General features: G+C 43.5%; 1 protein-coding gene across 4 annotated transcripts; it reads left to right on the forward strand.

Annotated features, from left to right (window-relative positions):
- Positions 1-1,162: 1,162 nt before the first annotated feature.
- Positions 1,163-26,348, forward strand: LOC135303751 (acyl-CoA (8-3)-desaturase-like). Of its 4 annotated transcripts, XM_064425876.1 has the most exons (15): positions 1,163-2,019; positions 3,586-3,710; positions 7,139-7,217; positions 8,449-8,580; positions 19,771-19,881; positions 20,588-20,785; positions 21,137-21,238; positions 21,397-21,525; positions 22,440-22,500; positions 23,168-23,244; positions 23,534-23,631; positions 24,235-24,331; positions 24,597-24,676; positions 25,355-25,480; positions 25,765-26,348. In XM_064425876.1, the coding sequence occupies exons 4-15, from the start codon at positions 8,554-8,556 to the stop codon at positions 25,814-25,816; spliced, it is 1,158 nt and encodes a 385-aa protein (XP_064281946.1). In that variant the 5' UTR covers positions 1,163-2,019; positions 3,586-3,710; positions 7,139-7,217; positions 8,449-8,553; the 3' UTR covers positions 25,817-26,348. The 4 variants fall into 4 exon arrangements, with proteins under 4 accessions (XP_064281946.1, XP_064281945.1, XP_064281947.1 ...); XM_064425875.1 differs by lacking the exons at positions 1,163-2,019; positions 3,586-3,710 and adding an exon at positions 4,527-4,795; XM_064425877.1 differs by lacking the exons at positions 1,163-2,019; positions 3,586-3,710 and adding an exon at positions 6,497-6,550.
- The last annotated feature ends 65 nt before the right edge of the window (positions 26,349-26,413 follow it).

Genomic DNA, 26,413 nt, shown 5'->3' on the forward strand with positions numbered 1-26,413 from the left:
CAAGTGTAATAATCTTTATTGATTTGTCTGGTCACTAAAGTCAATCCAGTGTGAAAAAAAAATCCCTAAAAGGTCTCTATTCTCTCTTGGAAGTAACACCTGAAAACATATAAAAATAAATGTGAAAATACACCTTTTAGGGATGGTTTAGGTTCTGGAAATGGTCTGGAACTCTCTCTACTGACTGTGCCATCCTTACAAATATTTACCACTCAAGTCTCATTTACCCTGTCTGTGTATCTTATCTGCAGGGTGGTTATGCTTAGAAGGGTAAATATGTTTATATTTGAGATTTTGATTTTGTGGGGTTTTTTTTTCCATTCTAAAAAAATCCATGCTCAGCCACCATGCTATCCTTTTGTGCCAATTAATCCAGTTTATTGATTGAAGGTGTTGGCACAAAAGTGCCCACTGGAGATGTTGCTGTGATGGGTTAGAAGAAATTCAGTTTAAATGTATTAATGAAATAAAAACAAAGGCATTTTTAAATACTATCTCCTGCTTTTGGGGGGTTTTAATAGCATATAATACCTGAAAAAGCCAGCAAGAACATCCAGAATCCAGTCCTGTTTAGGAGACTATTGAGCAAGAACAAGCTAATTATGCAAATAAAGCCCATATTCCCTGCAAGAATTGCTGCACACAGCAATCTGTGTGACCTTCATTTTCACTCTGACTCATAATTCCACTTTTGGGAGCAGAACTGTGCACACCAGTGGGATCCCAGTCAGTTAAGGGCTGGGGTTTGCTTATGTGGGTTTTTCTACCCATTTACAGCCTGTTGGATCTGTCAGCTTTGGTTCATGGTCTGTGGGATATCCAGAACAACAAACAGGCAGGAGAGGGCAAAAGAGAGACCACATCAGATCACAGCATTATCCCAGTGCCCAAAAGTGGAGGCCTGAAGAAGGAAATAAACCCAGCTTCAATAGGGATTAATTAGTGTTTATTTTATTATCCTACATGGGCTGAATCCACAGGGACTTATCCCATGTGGGAAGAGGCAGCTCTGATTTAAAGGGTAGCTCTTCTCAGGAATTACTCATTCCACTTCCACTGATTTATTAGGACCTTTGGAATTGCATCGTCACGCCAGAGGTCCCAAATATTCACGTAACCTTCTTCTGTTCCTCTGGAATGATGAAATAGCCTAAAACCCTTTGACCTGTTGCAACAGTGGGTTTACCAGGCTTTGGCTCCTCATGAAGCTGAAAGAGGATTTGTCTTTCTTATTTTTGTCTTTATTTTCTTGTTGACGTGGCTGTTAGATCTATGCACACCATGACCAAAAAAAATTTAAAAAATCAAATAAAAAACTCCACACCAAACCCAAACTCCACATAAAAATTATATATTAAAATATCTGTGCCATAAAAAAACAAAACAAAATGAAACTTCAAACTAAGATTCCCTGCATACTTTGTGTTATGTTAGGGAGAGAGGAGCCAATCAATTTTGGAATGTACTACCTGGGCTTTTTTTCAGGGAAATAGATGGGATACAAACTCCAGCTGGGATTTTCTGATGCTGTGTTTCAACACCCCATTCAGCTCCAGTTTGCTGAATCAGAAATCCACCAGCAATGAGCAAAGTAAAGCAGGCAGGGACTACCCAGCAAAATGCTCATTAAAATTATTTAACTATCATCTGTGGGACATGAGCTAAAAGTGTGATATTGCAGCATACAAAATTTCCTCAGTATAAATGGTGGTGATGTAAGATTTTTAACCCTAGGATTAACGTTGCAGGCTTTGGGTGTGTGAGAATGAAAGAGATGCTCTCAGGGTAGTTTTAAATCCCCTTTTATTAATTTACTTCTCCTTTTTATTGCTCCCACCAACTCTTAAATGAAAAAATCCCTTGAGTAAGAAGGTGAGACGTGCTGACAGCCAGTGAGGTGAGAGAAAACTCTGCCAATGTGACCATCCACCCAACAGTCCTGAATTCTGTGGTCTCTGGAATGAGGTGAAATCCAGTAGTGCCTAAGAATGTGGTAGAAAAAGTACTGGCTCAAATAAGGTATTCTTGAGGCAGTAATTTACAGTTTGAGCACCTCTCTGAAATGTGTCCCCTCCAATGAAAAATCTCCACTCCTTTTTGTCCCTTTAATCCTTTTAATTCCCTGCAGCATGGCCCTGAGTTCCTCATTTTGACTGCTTATATTTGAAAATAGTTGATGAAGAAAGGCCCTGTGTTATATCTTTAACCAGCATCCCCTTTTTTTTCAGTATAAACTCTTAATTTGCATCCTTGCTACACTCCCCAGTGCAAAATCTGAATATCCCTGGATAGTTTCACTGCCTGTGTGAGTTATCTCACCACCTCCATCTCTCCCTAGTAACACCTCGGGAAGGGATTTACCTCTCAGCTACTCTCTCCAGTTTTGTACTCTGTCCAGTTTTGTCCTCTCCTGAGATTCTGCCACTCTTTCTTCCCCCACAAAGCTGGTTTGAAATAAATAATGGAAGTGGGGGGGAGTCGGGATATCCAGAGTAATATGTGGAATTAGGCAGCTGTGCTCAATAAAATCTGCTGGTATTTCTTACCACCAGTACACCCAGTGACTTACAGAGCAGAGGAGGACAGATCCCAGCTAATGTCCTGCAAATTTATTGTCAGTGTGCCAAGATAACAGATATCATGCCAACAAGTCCAAGCAGTTGGCTTTCCCAGGGAGCTGCACAAGATCCCAGTTGTCTGTCCTTGTATTCCTTGTATTCTGGTGCCTTTCAGGCCTTGATCAGCACCAACGGTAGTGCTGTTATGTAGCAAGGGTCTCACAGCCCTCACAGGGAAGAATTTCTTCCCAATATCCAATCCAAACCCACCCTCTGGCAATTTGAAGCCATTCCCCAGTGTCCCGGGAAATAAAAACATTTCATTTTTCTCTTAATGAAAACATGGCTTTGGAAAAAAAAAATCTATGGACTATAATTTGCTTTGGTGCTGTTTCTTCAGGGCTGCAATCCCTGTAGAACAGAAGATTCCTGGAAAAGGAATTCTCTCTTGACTAACAAACTCTTAAACATGACCTCAGATATTAAAAGCAAGTTTGAGGCACAGCTGCTTCCTTCATGCAGTGTTTGAGACAGCATCTGCTGTCTCTCTTCAGTTGCATGAACCAGGGTGTGCCTGGTGTTCTTGTCTGAATCTGTTCACAGCAAGATAATCCCTCTTGTCTCTGCAAAGAAAAACTTTTAACAAGTTTCCCACTGGGAGACCTGGAACCTGGCAAGGCCAGAACTCATCTCTGAGCTCAACTTGGCCTCTGGGTCACTGCTTGACACTTTTAGCATCATTCCCACCTGGAACTGGGAGTAAACCTTGCCTGCTCCAGGTGCACTGATGCTTGCTAAAGCTGCATATTGGCTGCAGCCATGTGCTCCCTCCACTGGTAAATGCTTCCAGGTGGCCATGGAATATATGTCAGGATTATACTTTGCATTTTCTAAACTGAAAATGTGAAATCACTGATTTTGGAGTGTAATCCTCAGTTATTGAGGGTATTTTACCTCAATTCCGGGGTCAGCAGTTCCCCTTATGACTTGAAATTAAATTAAAACTTCTAAAAATTTTATTTTCCAGATTATTTCAAAGGAGTGTTTGACTGAATATGGATCTGGAGAAAACCACTGTGATTTTCTTCACTCCCTAAGGAGAGATGGCTGAGTTTCTAATTGATTGATATTTGGACAGCTAAGGAGAAGAAGGTTAGAGAGCCTCGAGAATTTAATCAGCTGGAGGAGTTCTCAAGGGGAAAAAAAAAAAACAAAACGGGGAAAAGATGAGGAAACATGATCCAAGTTTGCCTCCCCGTGGCAGAATCCCGCTGTTGCACCTGGAAATGGGCCAGTTTTTCCTTTTCCTTGGATGAATTCCTCTCTGGAATAGCTGCTGTGAATAACACAGAAATGTGCTCCAAATCACAATAACAAATGACAATATTAAAAAACCCTTAAATATAGTTGCTGTGAATAATACGGAAATGTTCTCCAAATCATGATAACAAATGACAATATAAAAAACCCCTTAAGTATAGCTGCTGTGAATAGCACAGAAATGTTATCCAAATCACTATAACAAATGACAACATTAAAAAAATCTTTCTCCTGGGTTACATTTGTATTAGGTGTATTTGATCATGAAAAGGTGGTACAATTGTAACAATTACTTTATAGCAGCTTTGCAGCTGGAGCTATTCAATCAAAGCTCTGCTCTGGGAGTAAAAAAATCCAAATTATCTCCAGACAAGAATTCCAACTTTTAAGTAGCTCATAAAAGAAAGGGGAAAAAAAATGAGATGATAGCTCTAAATTTTTTTTTTTTTTTTTTGCTGGGTTATTTTGAAATAATAGTAGATTTAGAAGCTAGCACTACACAGGACTTAAAATTCACAAATTTCATCCCAAACCTGTATGTTTTAGAGGAGACATTCCATCTCCTGAACAAGAAGGATCATTGCCCACATGAAATTTCCCAGTGTGAAAATTTGGCTCGCTTGTTTTGCCACCGAATCATGAAGGTTTATTCACAAAGGAGAGGCCTTGTCTGCCTGCAGCCACGACCGGCAGGTTCAGCCCATGGCCTCACTTTTAGCGCTGCTCTTCCCCGTGATGTGCAGGCCTGCTCCTCAGCACCTGCTTTGTGGGGACACCTCTGGATGCTGTGAGGCTTTGCCGGCGTCCAGGGGGACAAATGGCACCTCTGAGGTGATTTGCTACCACAGGAAGTGTTTGCTACCAATTTTTTGGCACCTCGTTTTCTGAGGGGGAGAGCCTCGGAGTTTGGAGGACAGGTCAGAGTCCTTGAGTTCCCTTCTCCTCCTAAACTTCTTCCCCAAGGAAAGGAGCACAGGAATGGAGCACATAGCGTCTCAAAAAGCCTTTTCTTTCAATCCATCTTATAAAAAATAGAAGGGGATGTGGTCTTTCCATTGCTCGCTGCCTGTGAGAGACCAGCAGTGGCTGGGCCTGACTCAGCCTTGCATGGTTAAACTCATTCCTTTGCTTCCCTCAGCAGCTCCCAAAACCCTTTCATGCCTTTTCCAATGGGAAATTTAATTTCATTGTGTCCCTGATATAATCCCTAAAGGTGCAAATTAATTACTGAGCCTGCTGTCCTTTAATTAATTACCTAACTGTTGTCCCAGGACAGGGGGGATCCCACTACAGTAAAGGTTGTATTTCCAGATCCATGTTAGCCTGGGATAATCCTGGCTGCTCTCAAAATTTCTGTTCCATGCCCAAAACACAGCACCTGGGGTGTGTGGGGTGCTTTGGGGCCTCCTCAGGTTTGCAGTCTGTGATCAATCAGGACATGAACAAAGGTGATGGGTTCAGCTGCTCAGGGCTAAGATTATCCAATTAGTACTTGAGAAGTATCCCACAGGCACAGCCCAAGGCCTCTGTTTGTCTCATCAAGGATTAGGAGCAATTAGGGGAAGTCAAATGCAATACTGGCACAATATCCATTAATATCCATCTTGCTGGGCTGGAGCAAAAGGATTTATAATGCAATTTCCTTCCAAGGATAACCCTCCAGGTGGCTCATGGAACACCTAAAGAAGATCCCACGCTAGAAGAACAAAGCATAACAACCAGTTAATCTATGGAACAGTAACCCATAAATCCAAATAAAGGTCTAGTCTCTTAATGGACTTGTCTCAGTTAGGATTCCTCAGTTCAAGGATGTAGAACTGAGAGGAGAAGGAGTGCACAGGAAAATTCACCTTAAATCTACACTGTTTGCCTGGGTTTTTTTCCTCCATACTATTATATATTTGTATATATATATATATAAACAAAATTTTTATTCTTCATTATTATTATAATTTCCCCAGTTACCTTCTGAGTTTGCTTCCCTCACAAGCTGCTTTACCCGCCTCATTTCTAACATTTAATTATATTTTAAAGATGCCCTTTCCCCGCTAAAACTTTTACTCTTCTGTTTTGCTTAGGTAGTTTTAAATGGCGCATACTCTGATAACTCCTATGAACATTTACTCTTTGTTTACTGACTCATAATCAGAAAAAGCTTAAGTACAAACCAGCTGGGATTAGTTAAACTGTATTTCTACCAGCATTTCTTTCAATAATACAGGTTAGTTTTGATTGAAGAGCATAAAATAAAAAATTTAAAAAAAAAAAAAACCAAACCCCCCCCCAAAAAAAAAAAAAAAAAAACAAGGGAGCATTAAATAATCTGGTCAGCATTAATAATCATTGGTGATGGCAGGCCTTTAGACTTTGAGCAATTGATTATCTACAGCAAATAATTAGATTCTTGAGATAACTTATCTAATGACATTGGAAAAGGATAATGATAAACCATTGCTGATTCATGTAAGCTCTGCAGGGATTGTGCAAGGAAATATTTAAATATTTGTTATGCTTAATGAATGTTTTTATTCTACTGAATGTTTGAGACCAGTCAATCTTTTTCTTGATGTGAGTTCCTTAACAATTTTAACCATACAGATTCTTTAATTTTTTTTTTTTTTTGAGAAGATAATTAAAGGTTCTGCCTGAAAAATGAGACATTTTGATTATAGGTAAGAAGAATAAAGGAAACTTTGAACTGAACTGCTGGTTTTGTCCCTGAGCAGGACCAATGACACATTTGCCCTATATGAAGATGTTTATGATTTAAAACCCTCCTAAAGGAGGCACTGCAAGGCAACACTCACTTATCTGTGTTTAACTCTCTCTCTATTGATTGATTGAATTGTATTATCCACTCTTTATATGTTGGACACTACTATGAAAGGAATATTTAATTATTTTTAGGGTTCCTAATCAACGGGCAGGAAGTTCCCAACAGATATTGTTATTACAGATATGCAAAGGCACAGGTTTTGATTGTCTGAGTTGTAGCCTTTATTTTACAACACTGAAGTTGCAGTTACTAAATCCCTGTGGTTTCCAGAGTGACCTGCACTTGTGCACCTGGGGATGTGAAGTTACTGTGTCCTGTGCCTATGTCACCTATGCAAATTTATGTTTCCAAATGCAGCTGCAAGCCAAAATATAGATAAACTAAACACTTTATAGGTTGTTTTAGATAAATTCTGTTTGACAAACAAGAATGGTGTGGTTTAGGTAGCATTAACTTTCCATTTCTGCTTCTTTGCCCTTCACAGGAGGAGGAAGACCCCAAAAGAAGGGATGGGTTGTGATGAAATGTGGATCCAGCCACTCCAGGTGAAACAAGGCAGTTAGGTAAGCCAGGTGGTGCTGGGCACAGGTTGAGCAAGGAACTGGTCCAGCTACAAAACACGGCTCCTCCCTTTTGATCTTGATAATGGCTCCTGAGTGACAGGATGAATTATACCCCTCAGCTCTGCTCCCCCTCGTTTCCCTCCAATAAAAGTAGCAAGATTGTCCTCATGGAGTGAGTGGGTGTCTGAGATTTTGTAAGACTGGTGTGGAAAACACCAGTTCTTGCTTGAGACTGGCTGAATAACTTGACTGGGGTTTTAATGTTCTGTCTCCCCTGGGGAGAATAAAGGAGAATAATTTATGCTCATTCTGAAAGGTGAGGAAGTTGTAAAAGCTAATTGTAAGACTGTAATTCTGCAAAGGAGTATTTTAATTATTTGATTTTTCTATTTCAACTGCTTCTGCAGACTTTTTCTGAAAGCACAGTTCCTTAAAGAACTCCATTATTTTACTTATGAAAGAGAAAATGAGCTAAGCTGGTCACTGTCCATAACAAAGGGAAGGAATACAAAGAAATGCTGATTAGCACTCAAGTACTCCAGTTTTCTTTAAATCTAAAACTTGTGCTGCCTGCAGCAATGACTTTTTAGAAAAAGAACCATGTCAGTAATAGCACTGAAGGACTCCTCAAATCAGATTCATCTTGTCCATCTTTATGGAGTCAAGCATTGTGTCTAAGCTGCTGCCTGGGTTTTCTTGTCAATGGAGAGAGATAATTATCTCTGGATCTAATTTATGCTGTCCATTTCCTTACATGATTATAGAGCAAGAACACATAAATCATTTACATTATGCATTTTAAGACAGCTAAAGCTGTCTTGAATTCATTTACTGTATTTGAAATATTCTGGTGCTCACATCATCCTGTTTGGAGACAGAGAGGTTCCATGAAGCACTTTCAGCACCTGTGCCACCACACAGCATAATCCTTAAACATGTCGTTGATAAAAGGGGGCGAGACTGTTAAAGGACATAAAGTTCTTCATGGAATCATGGAATGGTTTGGGTTGGAAGAGACCTTAAAGCCCATCCAGTTCCATGGACAGAAACACCTTCCCCTTGAACAGATTGCTCCAGCCTGGCCTAGAAGGCTTCCTGAAAACACCAAAAGTGGGGAAAAAAGAAAGAAACAAGTATGAAAGGACCAATCACATTTTCAGGTGATATTTGCAGTATTCTTCTCCAAATGAAAACTCACTGCAGTTTATATTTTTGCATTTAAATTTTGCAGGATAATGTGATTTCCAGCTGGGTTTAGTATGAGCCTGTTAGTGCAGAGAATGCAAAGGAAGTGCTTCTCAGGAGGTGCAGTGAAAGACACACAAGTTAAGTCCAAATGTTACAGAAGAAGCTTCTCAGGAAGGTAATTTGGAGGGTTGTGCAATGTGTTTTCACCCTGATGGCTGATGGGGCCTGCCTGTACCTGCTGACACACCTCAGGTGGGAAGGCTGGGTGGATCTTTACTCAGGAGCTGGAATGAGTTGGGAATTTTCCCCAAACACTAAAACAGACAAAGTTTCCTACCAACAGGATCTGTGAGTCTGTGTAGGATATGGACACAGCTTGTAATGTGCAGAAAATCCTTGCTGGCTCCTTGCCCTTCTTCATCTCCTTGTGCTTCCTCAGGTCTTGAAATGCACAATTCCTCTTTTATAAGAAAAGGAGGGAATACAGTGGCACAGACATAAGGAGTGCCCCTCTCTGCCTTCCTTTCCAGGAGAAAATGTGCATTTATAGTGGACACTGTCACAAGTTTCTCTCAGATTTGCTTTAAGAACATGACTGTAAAAGGTCTTTTCCAACCAAAATGGTCCAGCTTTTTTCTGCATTTCCCCATCCTTGCCAGTAGTGTGACAGCAACATAATCACCACCCTTATGAAATATCTCTGCTGACTTTCCACCATGAGTGAGAACCATGTTTCACCTTCTACACCAGCTAATTGTGGATGGGTTTTGTTCCTTTCCTCTCCTAAGTCTTTACTTTATAATTTGAGATTTTTTATGTTCTTTATTTCTTCATAATTCCAACGCATTTAGAATCGCTAGACTGTTCCTTTGGCCTTTTCCAAACACTCCCTTCATCAGGACATCACCCTCTGGAGATTAGGAAAGGAAGTAATTATGGTTCTGATATACAGGACTAAGAAATTAGGAATTATGCAATATTAATCCCTCTCTCCCCCACAGATTGGTAATGTGAAGTGGAAATCAGCTCAGAATGTTCCAGGTACACTGGAGAGTGAGAGGTCAGTTCAGCAATACTGTCCCAAGGATTTCTGAGGGATTTCTGGCTCCCTCTGACTCTTATTCTAAAATAAAGTGTCTGTGTTTGCAGGAGAAGAGGGAGGAAGAGAGGGACTGGTAGATTTGGACATCTCTGAAATAATGTATAGAACTGGGCAGAACCTTAACTCTGTTTTCATTTCTCAGGACCAAGTTTGAAATACTCAATTTGAAATGGTGCAGTTGTAAAATACTTTCACTGATTTTTTGCTGTTGGTAGGATTGGTAGGACAAATAATCTCTAAATCAATCAGGATAACATGAGGGAGGGTCATGTGGACTGATAAAGCTTTCAGTTGCTTTATTTATTATTTCTTGCTCTAACAAGAGAGTAGTGCCCCCTGTGGGAGTGAGTGATCATACAACTGGTTTTATGTGTAATTTTTATGTGGAGCTGGTCTGTTCCTTCTTTATTCTGGCCTCCCTTGTAGGTAATTGTTGTCATGGTAAAGTCTGAGGTGTGAGAAACAAGGCGGATGAGAGAAATCACCTCCCCAGAGATTACAAAATCCCTTGTATTATACAGCAACTTCAGCATGTGCCACCTCCATTACTCCTGTACCCAGCATTCTCTTCAGCTTATTTCCCATTTATCCCACTAACAGCACTAGAAGTTATCCTGTGTTAACATTCTGCAGCCACATTCTTTGTAGTTTTTGTTCAGGTTCTTCTTTTTTCTATTTTTGTGACATAGCTTGGCTCAAACAACTCTCAAATATGTTTTGAGTTCCCATGGAAGTGTCTCTGTGTTGACATCCTTGCCTGCCTTGTTCAGACATGCAGAGCTACATATTTAGTGCCTCATGAGCCCTGAATTTGGGACTGGAAAGTTCTGATTTGTTTTGGGTAGAAGTATGGTAATGTAGTGCTTGGAAAAGCCAGTTGGGATGAAGAAAATAGGAATACTGCAGGGTTTTCCTTAGAGTGTAAGTGGTTAAAAGTGAGGGAAAGTTGGTAGGAGGTGGCTTCCACATGTTTCCAGAATTTCTTCAAGGGGTTAAGGGACCTGTGGATGCAGTTCACAGAATCACACACAATCCCTTCAAGATCATCGAGTTCAACCCTTGCCCTGACACCTCAACTGAACCATGGCACCCTGTGCCACATCCAGCCTTCTCCTAAACACATCCAGGGACGGTGACTCCACCACCTCCTGGGGCAGACCATTCCAGTACTTTATCATTCTTGCCATAAAAAACTTTTTCCTAATATCCACCCTGTATTTCCTTTGGTGCAGCTTCAGACTGTGATCTCTGGTTCTGTCAGTTGCTGCTTGGAGAAAGAGACCAACCCCACCTGAGCACAGCCACCTTTCAGGGAGTTGTAGAGAGTGATAAGGCCACCCCTGAGTCTCCATTTCTCCAGGCAGAACACCCCCAGCTCCCTCAGTCGTTCCTCAGAGGGTTTGTGTTCCCAGCCCCTCTCCAGCCTTGTTGCCTCTTCTGGATGTGCTCCAGCGTCTCAATGTCCTTCCCAAACTGAGGGGACGGAACTGGACACAGCAATCCAGGTGTGGCCTCACCAGTGCCAAGTACAGGGAAGGATGACCTCCCTGCTCCTGCTGCCACACTGTTCCTGGCCTTCTTGGCCACCAGGGGTGACTGCTGGCTCATGGTCAGCTGGCCATCGAGCAGCACCCCCAGGTCCCTTTCTGCCTGGGCACTGTCCAGCCACACCGTTCCCAGCCTGTAACACTGCAGTGGGTTATTGTGGCCAAAATGCAGGACTTGGACTTATTAAACTTCATCTTATTGGACTCTGCCCACCCATCCAACCTTCCAGGTCTGTCTGCAAAGGCCTCCTACCTTCCAACAGATTGACACACGATTCCAGCTTAGTGTCATCTGCAAATTTACTGATGAAAGGCTCAATGCCCTCATCCATGTCATCAATAAAGATATTAAACAGAACTGGCCCCAGCACAGAGCCCTGAGGGACACCACTGGTGCGTGGCCCCAGCTGGCTGCAGCACCATTCACCATCACCCTCTGGGCCATGCAGCCAGTTCTGAACCCAGCCCAGAGTGCTCCTGTCCAAGCTGTGGGCTGCAGCTTTTCCAGGAGTGTGCTGTGGGAGACAGTGCCAAAGGCCTTGCTGGAGTCCAGGTACACAACATCCACAGCCTTTCCCACATCCATCAGGAGGGTCACTTGCTCATAAAAGGAGACCAGGTTGGTCAAACATGACCTACCCCTCCTAAACCCCTGCTGGCTGGCTCTGATACCCTGGCCATCCTGTAAGTGCTGTGTGATGACACTCAACATAAACTGTTCCATCACCTTACCAGGTACTGAGGTCAGGCTGACTGGCCTGTAATTGCCAGGATCCTCCTTCCCACCCTTTTTGTGAATGAGTGCCACATTGGCCAGCTTCCAGTCCTCTGGAACTTCACCAGTGAGCCAGGACTGCTGGTAAATGATGGAGAGTGTTTTGCAAGCTCATCTGCCAGCTCTCTCATCACCCTGGGGTGGATCCCATCTGTTCCCATAAATTTATGAACACCCAAGTGGTTCAGCAGCTCTCTGACTGCCTCCTCCTGGATAACAAGGGGACCATTCTGCTCCCTGACACCATCTACCAACCCAGGAGGACAGATTTTGGGAGGACAAGTTGTCTTCTCACTAAAAACTGAGGCAAAGAAGGTGTTAAGCACCTCTGCCTTCTCCTCATTTGCAGTTACTGAGTTCCCTCCCACATCCAGTATAGAACAAAGGTTGATCTTACCCTTCCTTTTGCCATTAATATCTTTGTAAAAACATTTTTATTATCCTTTACAAAAGTTGCCAAGTTAAGTTTGAACTGAGCTTTGGCCTCCCTAATTTTTTTCCTACATGCCCTAGCAACTCCCTTAAAAACTTCCTGAGAGACCTGACCCTCCTTCCAAAGATGGTGCATCCTCTTTTTGTTCCTAAGCTCCTCTGAAACCTCCTTGCCCATCCACGCTGGACATTTGCCTCGTTGACTCCTCTTCCAGCACACAGAGGCAGTCTGTTCCTGTACCCTCAAGATCTCTGTTTTGAAGCACACCCACATTTCCTGAACTCCTTTGTTTTTAAGGGCTGCTTCCCAAGGAACTCTCTGAATAAGTCTCCCACATAGGCCAAAGTCCGCCCTCTGGAAGTCCAATGTAAAATCTTATTGATGTTCCTCCTCATTTCACCAAATATTGAGAACTCTCTAATTTCATGATCACTATGCCCCAAGCAGCCTCCAACCCCCACATCTCTCACTAACCCGCCTCTGTTTGCAAACAACAGCTCTAACACAGTCCCTCCCCTGGTGGGCTCACCCACTAGCTACAACAAAAAGTTGTCCTCCACACACTCCAAGAACTTCTGGGACTGCCTCTTTTCTGCTGTATTAAGTTCCCAGCAGATGTCTGGTAGGTTAAGGTCACCTACAAAAACAAGGGCTGATGAACCTGAAATATTCTCTAGCTGTTTATAGAATAAGTTGTCCACCACTTCTTCCTGGCTGGGTGGTCAATAACAGACTCCCAGTAGGATGTCAGCCATGCTGGCCTTCCCCTTAATTCTTACCCACAGGCATTCAACTTCATCATCATTAGTTTCAATACCCATGGCATCAAGACCCTCCCTAATATAAAGGGCCACCCCTCCACCTCTTCTCTCTTTCTTGTCTCTTCTGAAGAGCTTGTAGCCATGCAGTGCAGTGCTCCAGCTATGCGAGCTGTCCCACCATGTTTCCCTGATGGCAATTACATCACAGCTCTACTGCTGCACCATGGCCTCCAGCTCTTCTTGTTTGTTACCCATGCTGTGTGCATTAGTATCTGTGCACCTCAGCTGGGCTACTGATTACACCCCTAACTCAGGCTTACCACCCTTGGGCCTGCTTCCAGACTGCCCAGCTGCATCCCCTACCCCTTCAAACCTAGTTAAAAGCCCTCTGAATGAGTTCTGCCAGTTCATGAGCTAAAATCCTTCTGCCCTTAACAGAGAGATGGTGCTTATATGGTTCTAGCAATCCAGGCACCATATAAGTTGCCCCATGATCAAAGAACTCAGAATTCTCCTGATGCCACCAACCCTTGAGACACTTGTTGATAATGTGAGTGCTCCTACTCCTTTCATAATTTTTCTCTGCCACCAAAGGGACTACCTGAACACTATCTGTGCTCCTGCCCTATCAACCACTTGACTCAGTGCCCTGAAGTCCCTTGTAATTACCCTGAGGCTCCTCTTTTCAATCCCATCACTGCCAGCCTGGAGTATCAGCAGTGGGTAATAGTCAGAGGGCTGAACCAGCCCAGGCAGTCTCTCAGTGATATCCCGTACCTGGGCCCCAGGAAGGCAGCAGACCTCTCTGTGGGGTGGGTCTGGTTAATGGGTCATGGGGCCTTCTGTTCCCCTCAGAAGGGGGTCACCCACAAGGACTGCCCTTCTTTTCTTTTAATGCCAGAGGCAGTGATCTGTCTGACAGATGAAGTGTAACTGGGAGCCTCACTGGGCAGATAATTTTCTTCTACACCATCTGTCTGACTCTCCAGATCCAGGGGCTCATACCTATTCTGAAGTGGCACCTGGGTAGGTGATGGGGGTTGGGAGGAATTTTTATTATTACCTCCCCAAGCAGGGACCCATTTCCTCTCCCCTTCATCCACCAGGTGCCTGACAGTGGGAGGCATGAGAGTCCTCTGACTCCTGGTGCGCCTCCAGCCAGGATGGAAGGGCGGAGCTCCACCAATCGATTTTCGTTTCACTTTCTCTGATATTCTTCGTCCTCCCTGAGGTCAGCCACCTGCAAAAGGATATCATTAACATGTTCACACCGCAGGCAGGCTTCTTCTGCAATGTCCCCTGGAACCACTGATAGCTCAAACACTGCACAGGAATGGCTCTGTACAGACGCATCCTTTTTGGAGGGTGCTATTTGGCTACAGACACTTGTACTAACTGCAGCTTTTGATTGTGTAAAAACCATTACTAACAAAAAAACCCCAAAACCCACCAACCAACAGAAACACAACAAACTAAAAACGCCACTAGCAGGAGGAAACCTGCCACCCAGCCTGCACGAACTGCCTCACCACGCCCCAGTTTGCCCGCTCCCTAGAGGTCTCTTTTAATCACCCGAGGAAAGCCCCGCCCTGCCCCTTTGTGGCCAAGTCATCACCAAAACAGCATAGCCAGCTGTACCAGCCCTCAGCAGCAGAACATCAGGACCCTCAAAAGTCCCTGCCATGGTGTCCCTTCCAGTTTGCTGTGACCTCCAAGGATTTGCTCAGATCCTGCTAGGAACCATGAGGAATGAATAGAGAACATTCCTCTAATGAGTTGCACCACGTAAAAGAATAATAAAAAGAAAAAAAGAAGGAACTGAGGTTACAGGCTGCAAAAGAATAATTTATAGATACAATTTGCATTCTTCTATAAATTGCATTTTTATGACTAAATTGTTTATTTATATTTAATAATTTATTTATTTATATATTTATTTATGTTTTACTCTGAGTTACTCAGCTTAATTAGTGCACCTTTTATTATTTTTCCTCAAGAGGTGGGTGGTGCTCTAAGCCTGGCAGTGTTTAAGAAGCATTTGAGCAATGGTAGAGGCTTTAACTTTTGGTCAGCCATGAAATGGTCATGATATTTGTTTGATCTAAGTGATTAAATGATAGTCCCTTGCAACCAACTCAACTGAACTATTCTGTTGTATTCCATCCTGTTCTATTTTCTCCTGTCTCTAAGAGAGAGGTTCCTGCTTGTTCATTTATGAAGGTGCTTGACGTCCTCATGCCTTTGGTATCAGTCATCTAATAAGTGTTTCTCTCCAGAATCTGCCACATTCATGACACGCAGAAAGGGAACTAATGGAGTTCATTTGACAGGCAGCAAATATCTTCATCACTCAGGAAGTGCAACAGTTCAGTTTGGAAAAAATGAGATTTTAATCTGCACAAGAAGTTCAGTTTAGTTTTGCCCCAAATATTTTTTTTTCAGGCTTGATGACATATGTATTAAGACAAAAGTTCCAGAAAGGACCATCATGCAGCTTTGGTACAGTGCAAGGAATTTACAGTCCTGGATTACAGGAGCATAAAGATGTGGGATGTATGAAGGAACAATGGTTATCAGATAGCTATCGAGTCATAATTTGATGCTTATCTTCTTAGCAGCTGACATCTTTGTTGTGAAAAGACAGGTTGCAAAACCAATCAGTGCTGCACAATGTGGGTAGAAAACTGAGGATCTGAAACCTTGGTGATGTAAGGGTTGTGGTGCAGATAAATGAAGGGTTTGTTCCCAAAAGGATTGTCCCTGTTGGAAGGACCTGCTGTACAGTGGAAGTGGTGCTGTTATCAGCATTCCTTTCAGAGCAGTGTCTGACACAGTGATAATGTTGTGAGTGTCCTGCATGTGATGGGCAGCTCCTTTTCTCAGCAGGTTACCTGGCTCATCCTGAGGTAATGGAAGCTTCAGTTGTCCAAGGGCTTGACACAAATCCATGTAAGTTCTTAAAACCTCACTACCATTTTGGGTGCTCAAGGGCAGTTTTTAAAAAATCTAAAACTCCAGCTAAGCTCATACTTGTCTCCTGACATCCTCAGAGATGTCAGGAGACAAGTACCTTGTCTAACCTGGCCTGGAACACTTCCAGGGATGGGGCAGCCCCAGCTTCTCTGGGCAACCTGTGCCAGGGCCTCAGCACCCTCACAGAGAAGGATTTCTTCCCAATATCCATCCCATCCAACCCTACCCTCTGTCAGTTTGAAGCCATTCCCCTTTGTCCTGGCACTCCAGGCCCTTGTCCAAAGTCTATCTTCAGCTTTCTTGGAGCTCCTTTAGGTACTGAAATTGTGCAGAGAAGTTGTGGTGTCTGGGGTTATTTTGTGTGCTCCATACACTGAAAACCCTTTGGGGAGGAAGCTTTTGCCTGCTTGTCTTACTGACCCGTTTAACCTGTTTTACCTTGTGCAGGATTTTAGGATCAGTGAAAGGTTTGACTGATGATCTTGAAGGTTGGACTCAATGATCTTGGGGTCTTTTCCCACCTTAATAATTCCATAAAGTAGCTAAGAGGTATGAACACGGGACAAGAAGGGAGTGGATTCTTCCTCATTTTCTGCTGAATATTCAATATTGAGTATTCAGTGTAAGAGGAGAAGCTAAAAGGAAGGAGTTGTGCTGCACTCCTGAAGGTATGTGCTGGTGTGCTGGAAGTGGTTTTTCTCAAATGTTATAAAAACACATTCTGCAAAAAAGCACCAAATATGATGGTGGGATGGCAAAGCCCAGGAATCAGGAGGAAATGGTGCCTACTGTGACAGGGGACAAGAAAAGAAGCAGGTTGATGATAATAGCTATTAAATGTCTTTTTAAGGCACCTTATTGCACTGTCTCTCTGGGAGCTGGGCTGAGAAATCAGCTTTAGGATTTTCACACCTTCCTGTAAAGGACAAGAGCTGGAAATATTATGTAAACAGTTTGATTGAGATAACTAGATGAGACTTCTTCTTTTGCATCAACATTTCTTTTGGAAATCTAGACTGCAGAGTCATTATCAAGTGTGAGCTTTACCAGCACAAGTAGACTCAAGAGCAAACAAGCACTGAAAAAAATAAAAGGGCAAGTAGATGCATGAGAAATGTTATAAATGTAAAGAAATCAGTTCAAATTAATTCATCATCAAAAGATGATATCTCAGATAAATTAATTAATGCACTTTGAAAAACCTGTCCTAATTGTGGGCTCCTCCACCTGGGTTGTTGCTGTTGTGGGTTTTAACAGGTGATTTTCTGCAGGATGAAGAAATCATTCAGTCAATTGCAATTTTAAATTTTCAAGATTGGGTCTGTTTTGACAAGAGAAAATTATGTGGATGCTGTGACTGTTTAGAGGGAAAGGAAGAGTGACACCAAGTGTTCTGCAATTAATGCTCATTTCCTGGAGTCCCCAAGTCTAATTAATAATTTTACAAACACGAAGGGGGCAGTGGGAGGGGAAGAAACAGCAGTTTCACAACCTGCTATCAGAACCTGGTACAACATTCCATGTGTGCCATCCCAGGTTTATCCCAGGTAACAGAAACAGCCAGGGCTTCGAGGATTATTCCTGCCATGGGCTCTGTGGGAGCTCCCTGCTCACTGCGAGTGTTGGAAAACTGGATTGAAATATAGGGTTTCAGCAGGTGCTAATTGTTAATACTGAGTTTTCTGGAGATTGGTGTGGTTCAGTTGTTGGGTGTTTTTAGTAGGACATAACAATATGCTTAATTCATGTTTCATCCAAGGCGTTTGTGGACTGTAACATCAAAAATGAAGCTACAGAGTGATATTTTTTATGGTTAATCAGAGGAGTATTTTAAGGGAAGATTTCCCTGCCTGAGCCTGTCCTGGGAATGGAATGAACTTGCTGGGGACCCCCCTAAGCAGTCAGGTACCCCCCACCCGAGGGTACTACGGGGCTTTGGGCACTGGGGATGCAGAACCAGGGTGGGAAAGGGGCAGTTTTGGGGGGCAAACCCAACCCCGAGGAGCTGGAGCGGGTGGAGGAGGCGGGGAGCGGCGCCGGGGCGGCTCCCTCCCTTAAATGCCACGGCGGAGCGGGATGCGGGGCTGCAGCTACGGCAGGGAGCAGGGCAGGAGGCAGGATGGCACCGCCGGGGAGCGGCGGGGAGATGCGGGATGGGGACAGGGACGGGGACAGGGACAGAACTCCCGCAGCGGGGATGCGGCGCTTCACCTGGGAGGAGATCGGGCAGCGGAACGGGCGGGGGCCGGCGCCGCAGGAGCTCTGGCTGGTGATCCACAGGAAGGTGTACGACATCAGCCGCTTCTACCGGAGACACCCGGGAGGGGCCCGGCTCCTCGTCAGCCACGCCGGGCAGGACGCCACGGTGAGCGGAGCCGGGATGCGCCGGAGGAGGGCGCCCGGGAAAAATCGTGCGGAGAGGGCTTGGGAACGATCTCCGTGGGAATCGGGGTATGGGACAGAGTCGGGGGAGCGAAGTGTGACCGCTCCGTGCGAGCCTCGCCGTCCCCATGCCATGGGAAAGGGCAAATGAGGCGATGCAGCCCACGGGAAGTGTTGCTCCAGCTAAATCAGAGCAACAGCTGGAGCGCGAGCAGAGGAGCGCATGGAGGTGCTCAGAGGAGTGGAGCACCTCTGCGAGCTGGGAGTGTTCAGCCTGGGGAAGAGAAAGCTCTAAGAAGAGCTCGGAGCCCCTTCCAGTACCTAAAGGGCTCCAAGAGAACCGGAGAGGGACTTTGGACAAGGGCCCGGAGCGACAGGATAAAGGGGATTAGCTATAAACTAAAAAAATCGTCAATTTAGAGTGGATAGAAGAAGATTTTGATGATGAGGATGGTGAAATACTGGCACAGGTCACCCAGAGATGCCCCACCCCTGGATACACTCAAGGTGAGGGTGGATGGAGCAATCTGATGTAGTTGAAGATGTCCCTGCTCATTGCAGGGGGATGGGCTAGAGGAACTTTAAAGGTCTCTTCCAACCCAAACCATTCTATCATTCCTAAGCCTTCAGGACTCCTCTTATCTCCTGGTCGTGCTTGTGCAGTTGCTGCAAGCTGCAGCAATTTTTTCCCTATATAAGATATATTTGAGGCTCATGGAAATCAAAATGATTTTCAGCCCATCAAGTTTAAATTTCAAATTGTGTATTAGTTGAACTTTGCAGTCTGTAATTTCAGCACTCATTTCTCAAGTTAGTACTGCCAGATTTCTTTTATTTTAGCATGCCGGAAAATCCCAGGCTATGGATGAACCAGATATTTTGTTTCTGGATCTGAGCCAGGTTGGTAGGTAGTTGGTTCCATGTCCAAATCATTAAGCCCTCCAGGATCTGAGCCACTTTTGTGTCTGTCCATCTTGCATTAGGTCCATTGCTTAATCTTTCGGATATATGTTATGAAAAATTAAGAAATTATCTTAATTGAACTGCAAGATTTTAACCAAAAGCAGGAACTCATGAAAGGTGGCAGCTCAGGAGAGAAGGCTCTCAATAAGCAAAGAAACCCAGGGAATTAAAAAATTAGTGTAATTAAAGCCAACATTTTAGAAAGGATGACACTGCACACTGAAACTGTGGAGTCCTCTCTGTGTGCTGCTTTTTATTGTTGTGTTCTCTCACAAAGGATAAAAAAGGAAGGATGCCTTCCACCAGACCAGGTTGCTTCACCCTGGCCTCGGACACTTCCAGGAATGGAGTCATTCAAAAGGCAATTTTTAATTTTTTTTTTTTTAACAAAATCTGGATTTCTTTTCCTTTGTTGCTGTGCCTTTGCAGGATGCTTTTGTGGCATTCCACGTTGACAAGGTGCTGGTGAGCAAGTACTTGAAGCCACTGCAGATTGGGGAGCTGGCACCAGACCAACCCAGCATTGAGCCAGCTAAAAATGTAAGTCTGTCCTTACAGAACAGATCAAAGGAGACTAAAGGGAAATATTCTGAGATTATACCTTGTTCTTCTCTATCAGCATAGCTCCTGGGGCAATGAGAACCAGGTTACTCACATTTTTGGGCTACGACTTAAAAACAATGTGTAAATAAGAAAAATTCATCTTCAGGAATTTCATATCACAGCCACTCTACCGAAATAGCAGAGTTATCACCTCTTCTTTCCCATGCTTTGAGGAAGAGCTAACCAAAAGGAAAAGGAATAGTCTTGGAGAATAAATATTCTCCTTCAGCTGTAGGTGCATTTAACTCTCCCCTGTTAATCCTGGGAAGAGAAAAGTGAAGACAAATAAAAGGAATAATTTCATGCAAAGACCTACCACAAGGTGGCATGGGAAGTTCATCACACAAAGTACAGCTTCCACTAAACACAACTTCCAGCTGAGCCCTCTGCTGCCTGCCGGGGATTTGATGGAAGAAGCACCGAGGAGGATTTTTTTTAGGGACTGGGATGCAGACATTGTGATGGCTGCACCTGGCTCCTCAACAAAAAGCTGTAGCAGAGCAATGATAATGTTTATTAAACCCAGCTCTTGCCCTTTTAGCCAGATCCTTTGTTCTTTCTCCCCCCATTAGAGTGGTTTTTGGGTTATGAAGCTGCAGGGTGCTGTCAAACTAGAGAATTGTAACCCTGATGCTTCCCCCAGGAAATGTTGGTGAAAGACTTCCGGGAATTGCGTGCTACAGTCGAGAGAATGGGACTCCTGGAGCCAAACCAACTCTTCTTCTTCCTGCTCCTGGTTCACATCCTGCTCCTGGATACAGCTGCCTGGCTCATCCTCTTCTACTTTGGGACATCCTTACTGCCCTTCATTTTCTCCCTGCTGCTGCTGACCATTTCCCAGGTGAGCACTGAATTCCAGTGTGGACTTGCATCAACCTACACACACACATGAGCAGTTTCTTGTCCTTTGCTTCCTCACTTGCCATAAAAACACAGCCACTATCTGGATACCAAGAAGAAATTCTGCATGTGGGGAGCTCACACTAAACTTAGTTTGGGATTCTTTCAGCAAGATATATTCTGGGGGAAACCTTGGGACTGTCAGGATTCTGTAGTCCCTTTCTGCTGGTGACTTGGGAGCACTGTCTGAAAAATAAATCTTGATAGTTCAAGGCAAAGGATGAGTGTGGCACCATCCCCATCTCAATTCCTCTTCTTCTCTCCTCCTAAAGTTTTCTTTCTCCTCCTCCAGGTCCAGGCTTCCTGGTTACAGCATGATTTAGGACACCTCTCAGTATTCAGGAAAACCAAGTGGAACCACTTGCTACACAAGTTTGTGATGTGCCATTTGATTGTGAGTCCCTGGAAAACTTCTGAGGGTTTTCCTGTAAAAGCGTGTGTTCTGAAGACTCTGTGGAGCACCTGCAGCACTGGGGAAAGGATTAGGGTCAGGAAGTAAAGGGAATTCTGGCTCTGAAAGTGCTTTTAATGCTTTGTCCTTCCCTTGAACAGGGGGCCTCTGCCAAGTGGTGGACTCTCCTGCACTCCCAGCACCACGCCAAACCCAACTGCTTCCACAAGGACCCCGACATTGATATGCACCCTTTCCTCTTCACTTTGGGGAAGAAATTCTCTGTGGAGGTCAGTGAGGGGGTGTGGGAAGTCTAAACCTAAGGTGTGACAGCAATTTCTGTAAAGAGGTTTATTTCTCCACAGTTCACACTAATCCTTTAAGAATCTCTCGAACAGCTGATATGTTGATGTAAATAAATTAGAGATGATGTAAGGGCATTGTATATAGGGTGGAAAATCCACCAGCACATTCATGGCTGGAGAAACCTATTGACCTAGAACAACTCAGTAATTAATGATCATTAGATACCTTGTAAACATCAATCAATGTACAGCATGGCTGCAGTCAGCCTGGAATTATTATTTTAATATGAATATATGAGGCTCAGTCAAAAGGGTGGCTTTGATGTGTCCCTGTCTTTTAGGAGAGTTGGCTATGACAGGAACAGCAGGACTGAAAAACCCAGGGCTGTTCCTGGAACTCCAGTTGGGCAAAATTTGTTGGACTATGTAGCATATTCCCAATTTGTCCTGCTAGACGCTGCCAGGAGTGACAACCTAAGAGTGCTGAACCCTTTTTGCTGTAGATCCCATCAGTTCTTGATCTACCCCATCTTGATCAGATCTACCCCATCACAGCAGCTACAGCAGTGAAATATTCTTCTCCAGGTCATTGAATTGCCATTTAGGTTTAGAGAATCAGAGCAGAAATAAGGGGAAAAAATGAGAGAACATACATGTTTCTGACCACTAACATAACTTAGCCTTGATATATCTAATTCTTCACAAAATGAATCATGAAACAAGGAATGAGGGTCGTGGGAAGTATGCAAGAAGAGTCCCTCTGGAAAATAAATGAAAAAGAGCAAGTTACCTGTGAAAATTGCTTGGTCTCCACTAATTTTTTTCCCTCTTTTTTTTTTTTTTGGTTTTTTTTTTTTTTTTTTTGTTTTTTTTTTTTTTTTTTTTTTGTTTTTCCACAGCTTGGGATCAAAAAGAAAAAATACATGCCCTACAATCACCAACACAAGTACTTCTTCATCAGTGAGTATCTCTATCCTCCTGCAATTCCCTGTGAGGTATTAAAGGGGCTTGGAGATTCTACTTTTGACCTGGAGAACTTGAAAAAAACAAAGATGCCTGAATCAAAGAACACAATAAAAAACCCCAAAGTAATAACAACCAGACCTGACCCATCTTATCCCAGATCTCCCACATCCTCCACAGAGGCTCTGGGTTATGATATCATACCACATCTTTCAGTAGTATCAAAGTCTGTGGGTTTCAGGGTTTTTTTTTGTTTGGTTTGCTTTGGTTTCTTGGGGTTTTAAATGCAAGTGAGATGTCCTTTTGGAAGGCTGAGTTTGAGTTCTTCAACCCCAAATCCCTGATAGAAAAGGGATTTCGTACTCATTTCTCTTGCTCCTCTGCTTTGCACCAAGGAATAAGGAGCCAGATAAGATTTGGGCTGTGGAAGCCACTTCTCAAAATAATAATTTGTGGCTATTCCTCAGTCAAGAGTTTAAGATGAAATCTGAGCTTTGTAAGAACTCTCAGATTAATTGTCAAACCTAGAAATGCTTCAAAGCACTAAACCAACATCCTAACCTGGAATGTTCTCCAGATTGAGCAGGAATTCAGGACCCTTCCCTCCCAGGCTGATGTTGTCACCCAGTCCATGATGTCACCAGTGATGAATTTTTCTTTCCAGCTCTTCCTCCGCTCCTGTTCCCCACCTACTTCCACTTTCACACATTCTACATTGCCTACACAAAGAAGTACTGGGCGGTGAGTACTGCTACTTGTGTGACCACAAGGGGTGAGCTGGGGACCTTCAGCCTTCCTTCTGAGCATGGAGCCAGCCCCTTGCTGAGCAAGAATGCTCAGATTCACCTCTCACAGCAAGCTGTGAGAAAGTATCATAGGCTTGTGTTGGATTGCTCTAAATTATTCCTTTCAGAAAAAAAACTGTCAAAGCTGAATGCAAATCATTCTCTTATACTATGAAGCTTAAAAAATAAATAAGCAAATATAATTTATAAAGATCTACTTTTTTTGTTCTCTCTGATTTTGGTAGGACTTGGCCTGGATGCTGACCTTCTACATCAGATTCTTTTATACTTATGGATCATTATTAGAAACAAAGAGTCTCCTGGCATATTATTTTATATTCAGGTGATGTCTTTTTAGAAGGTTGTTCAGCCTTTTCTCTATGTTTATATTGTCACATTCTCCTTTACCACCTATTTTTTTTGCCTAATTTTAGTTCATAAATTCTTTTGTTCAATTGCCAGTGCAAGTTTTATGTTGCTCCATTAGTTGTGGCAACAAAGAGATTTCACTGAGCATTGACCAAATTGAGAAATATTTACTTCATATAACATTCAGTGCTTTGGGTGTTAAGTCTGCTGCTGCTTAAAGAGCACCTTTAACCAAAACAGCTTAGCCTGGGCTTGCAAATACCCAGGTATTATCCAGCAGCACTGACTTGAATGGACAGCACACTCACCCCTTGGATCATTTCACTGATTCTAATCAGTTTGGGCCTTGGCTAAAGATAAAACAAGCTGAACACCAGTCAGTATTAAACAAAACACATGAAATAATCATGAGTTTCATAAGAAAATATTAAACTTCTAGAGTTTGGAAGTCCTTCCAGGTGCTGGCTTAGCAAGGCTAGTATTCAGCCACGTCTTTTAAGTCTGGCTTTGCCATTATTTCAATGGCTCCTCATTGACCTGCTCACCCAGCACTGAATTCTCTCATCTCATTGCACAGGATGCTGGAGAGCAGCTGGTTTGTCTGGGTCTCACAGATGAACCACATCCCAATGGATATCGACTATGACAAGAATTTGGACTGGATGTCTACTCAGGTAAAAGATTTTTCCCTTCTTAAGAACTGTGGCCATACAGGTATAAATTTTAACCATAAGCAAGTCTCCTGCTGCATTAATGGTGAAATCTGTTGGTGGCTGGGAGGTGAAGTTTAAGAGGTTGATGGATTCAGTCACGGAAAAGGTAAAGGAGTACAGCAATGACACACTCATGGGCAATCCAAAATTAAATCAAGGTTGACCTCTGGTTCCTAAACATACTCTTGACTTGTCTCTGACTTTGCTTTCCTCTTCCCTCCTCTAGCTCCTGGCAACATGCAACGTGGAGCAGTCGCTGTTCAATGACTGGTTCACAGGGCACCTCAACTTCCAGATTGAGCATCAGTAAGTACTCACCCCAAGAGGGAATTTTCTTTCTCATCCTCATTTTTTTAAAAAATATCTTCCCTTCTCTTTTTTCCTTCCTTATTCTTTTTTGCTCTGAATTCTACAAATAGTTGTGGGGCAGTGATGAGTTTGTCTTTAAAACTTGAAAGTCCTTTAAGAGAATCATGTAATTCAACTTTCACTGGATCCACAGGATGACAAGAGAAAATGCAACAGGGGCAGGATCAATGCTAGAACAGCAATAGAGTCAATCCCAAGTTGTAAGTTTTAAAGATCAATGGAAATGTCCTGGTTAAAGCACCTATTTTTAGTCTGCCACAGGAGTTTAAAGCCACCTCTGCTGATTTTTTATGCTGTTGTTGTTGTTGAGTGAGATATGCAAGGATGAAGGATGGGCTCATCTACTCCTCTGTACTATGGAGAGGGCTACTTCTGGAAAAAGGGAGGGAAGGGAAAGCAGCTTCTTCCATAAACATCATTTCATTTGGAGCCAAACTGTGGAAAAGAACAGAGGGGAAAGCAGGAAACTCCTATGAGTTCTTTGTGCTAAAAGCACAGCAGGGGAAAAGAAGAGCTGGGAGCAGCTACAGTCCCTGCTCATTGTGAGTTGGGTGATTCCTGGGAAGCACTAATCACTAGGATTTCCTGTGAAGCTTGCCTGTCTCCTGTTCACAGCCTTTTCCCTACAATGCCACGGCACAACTACTGCAAGGTGGCCCCTCTGGTGAAGTCCCTGTGTGCCAAGCATGGCATTGAGTACCAGTGCAAGCCTCTGCTCACAGCCTTCGCAGACATCGTGCAGTGAGTAAAAATAAACCCCCCAAACTGCAGGGGCATGCAGGAGAGACTGCAATCCTAACAGCAAGAGTTGTCTTGCTCTACTTTTACCCTCTTGGGCACATGGTGACTCTGGGGATGGTGTCATGCAGGGCTGAGTTAGATTCAATCTTTGTGGGTCTCTCCCAGCTCAGCTTATCGTGGGATTCTGGGAAATGAGCAGAAAACAGACAAAACCTCATTCCCTTGTCCCAGCAACACTCCCCTGAGCAGCCCTGTGATGTGTCCTCTCTTTCTCTCTCTCCCAGCTCCCTGAAGACCTCGGGAGAGCTCTGGCACGATGCCTACCTGCACAAATGAAGGGCAAGGCTTGGTGCTACCATTCACAGCCTGCCACCGCTGCATCCCTAGCAAGCTGAGGGGAGAGAACACAAGGGACTCTCTGGCAGAAGAAAGTGAGTAAGGACTGAGGGATAAAATTCCAATAGAGATGAAACTGCCTGAATTTTTCTTCCGGTTTTTCTTGGGGTTATGGTTCAGATATGTTAAGAGTGGGCAGGGCAAGCAGAAGAAGAATTGTTAGTAGAGGGAGGAGCTCTTTCTCAGCCTGGGCACGGGCTCAAGTCAGATCATGGACTGGTGGAGTTGCACACACTTCATGTCAGAAGCCTCTGATCATGGGTTTTGGTTTTTTTGTTTGTTTTCCTTATGTGGAGGGTTTAATGCTTGACACAGCATTTGTTTACTTGAATTTGAAACTGCAAAGGATTTTGGATTAACGTGGTGCTTCCAGCAATGTGCTTAAACTACAATAAATCAGGGTAAACTACAAGCAACACAGACTGTAGCAAGTGCACATGCAGTGAATAAAAATATAAATATGTTTTCATTACTGTTCTCTAGAGCATCCTCATTGTCACAAGGCCAAGAGACACATAGGGTTAAAACCAGCTTAAG

The sequence above is a fragment of the Passer domesticus genome, chromosome 6 (genome assembly GCF_036417665.1).
Source record: "Passer domesticus isolate bPasDom1 chromosome 6, bPasDom1.hap1, whole genome shotgun sequence".
In the NCBI taxonomy this organism is placed as follows: Eukaryota; Metazoa; Chordata; class Aves; order Passeriformes; family Passeridae; genus Passer; species Passer domesticus.

Bases quoted from the DNA above. Each gene is read 5' to 3' on its own strand.
- LOC135303751 (XM_064425874.1), top strand. From the start codon at position 18,194: ATGCGGCGCTTCACCTGGGAGGAGATCGGGCAGCGGAACGGGCGGGGG. The intron at 22,501-23,167 runs GTGAGTATCTCT...TTTTCTTTCCAG, and splicing joins ACACAAGTACTTCTTCATCA to CTCTTCCTCCGCTCCTGTTC. The intron at 24,332-24,596 runs GTAAAAGATTTT...TCCCTCCTCTAG, and splicing joins TGGACTGGATGTCTACTCAG to CTCCTGGCAACATGCAACGT.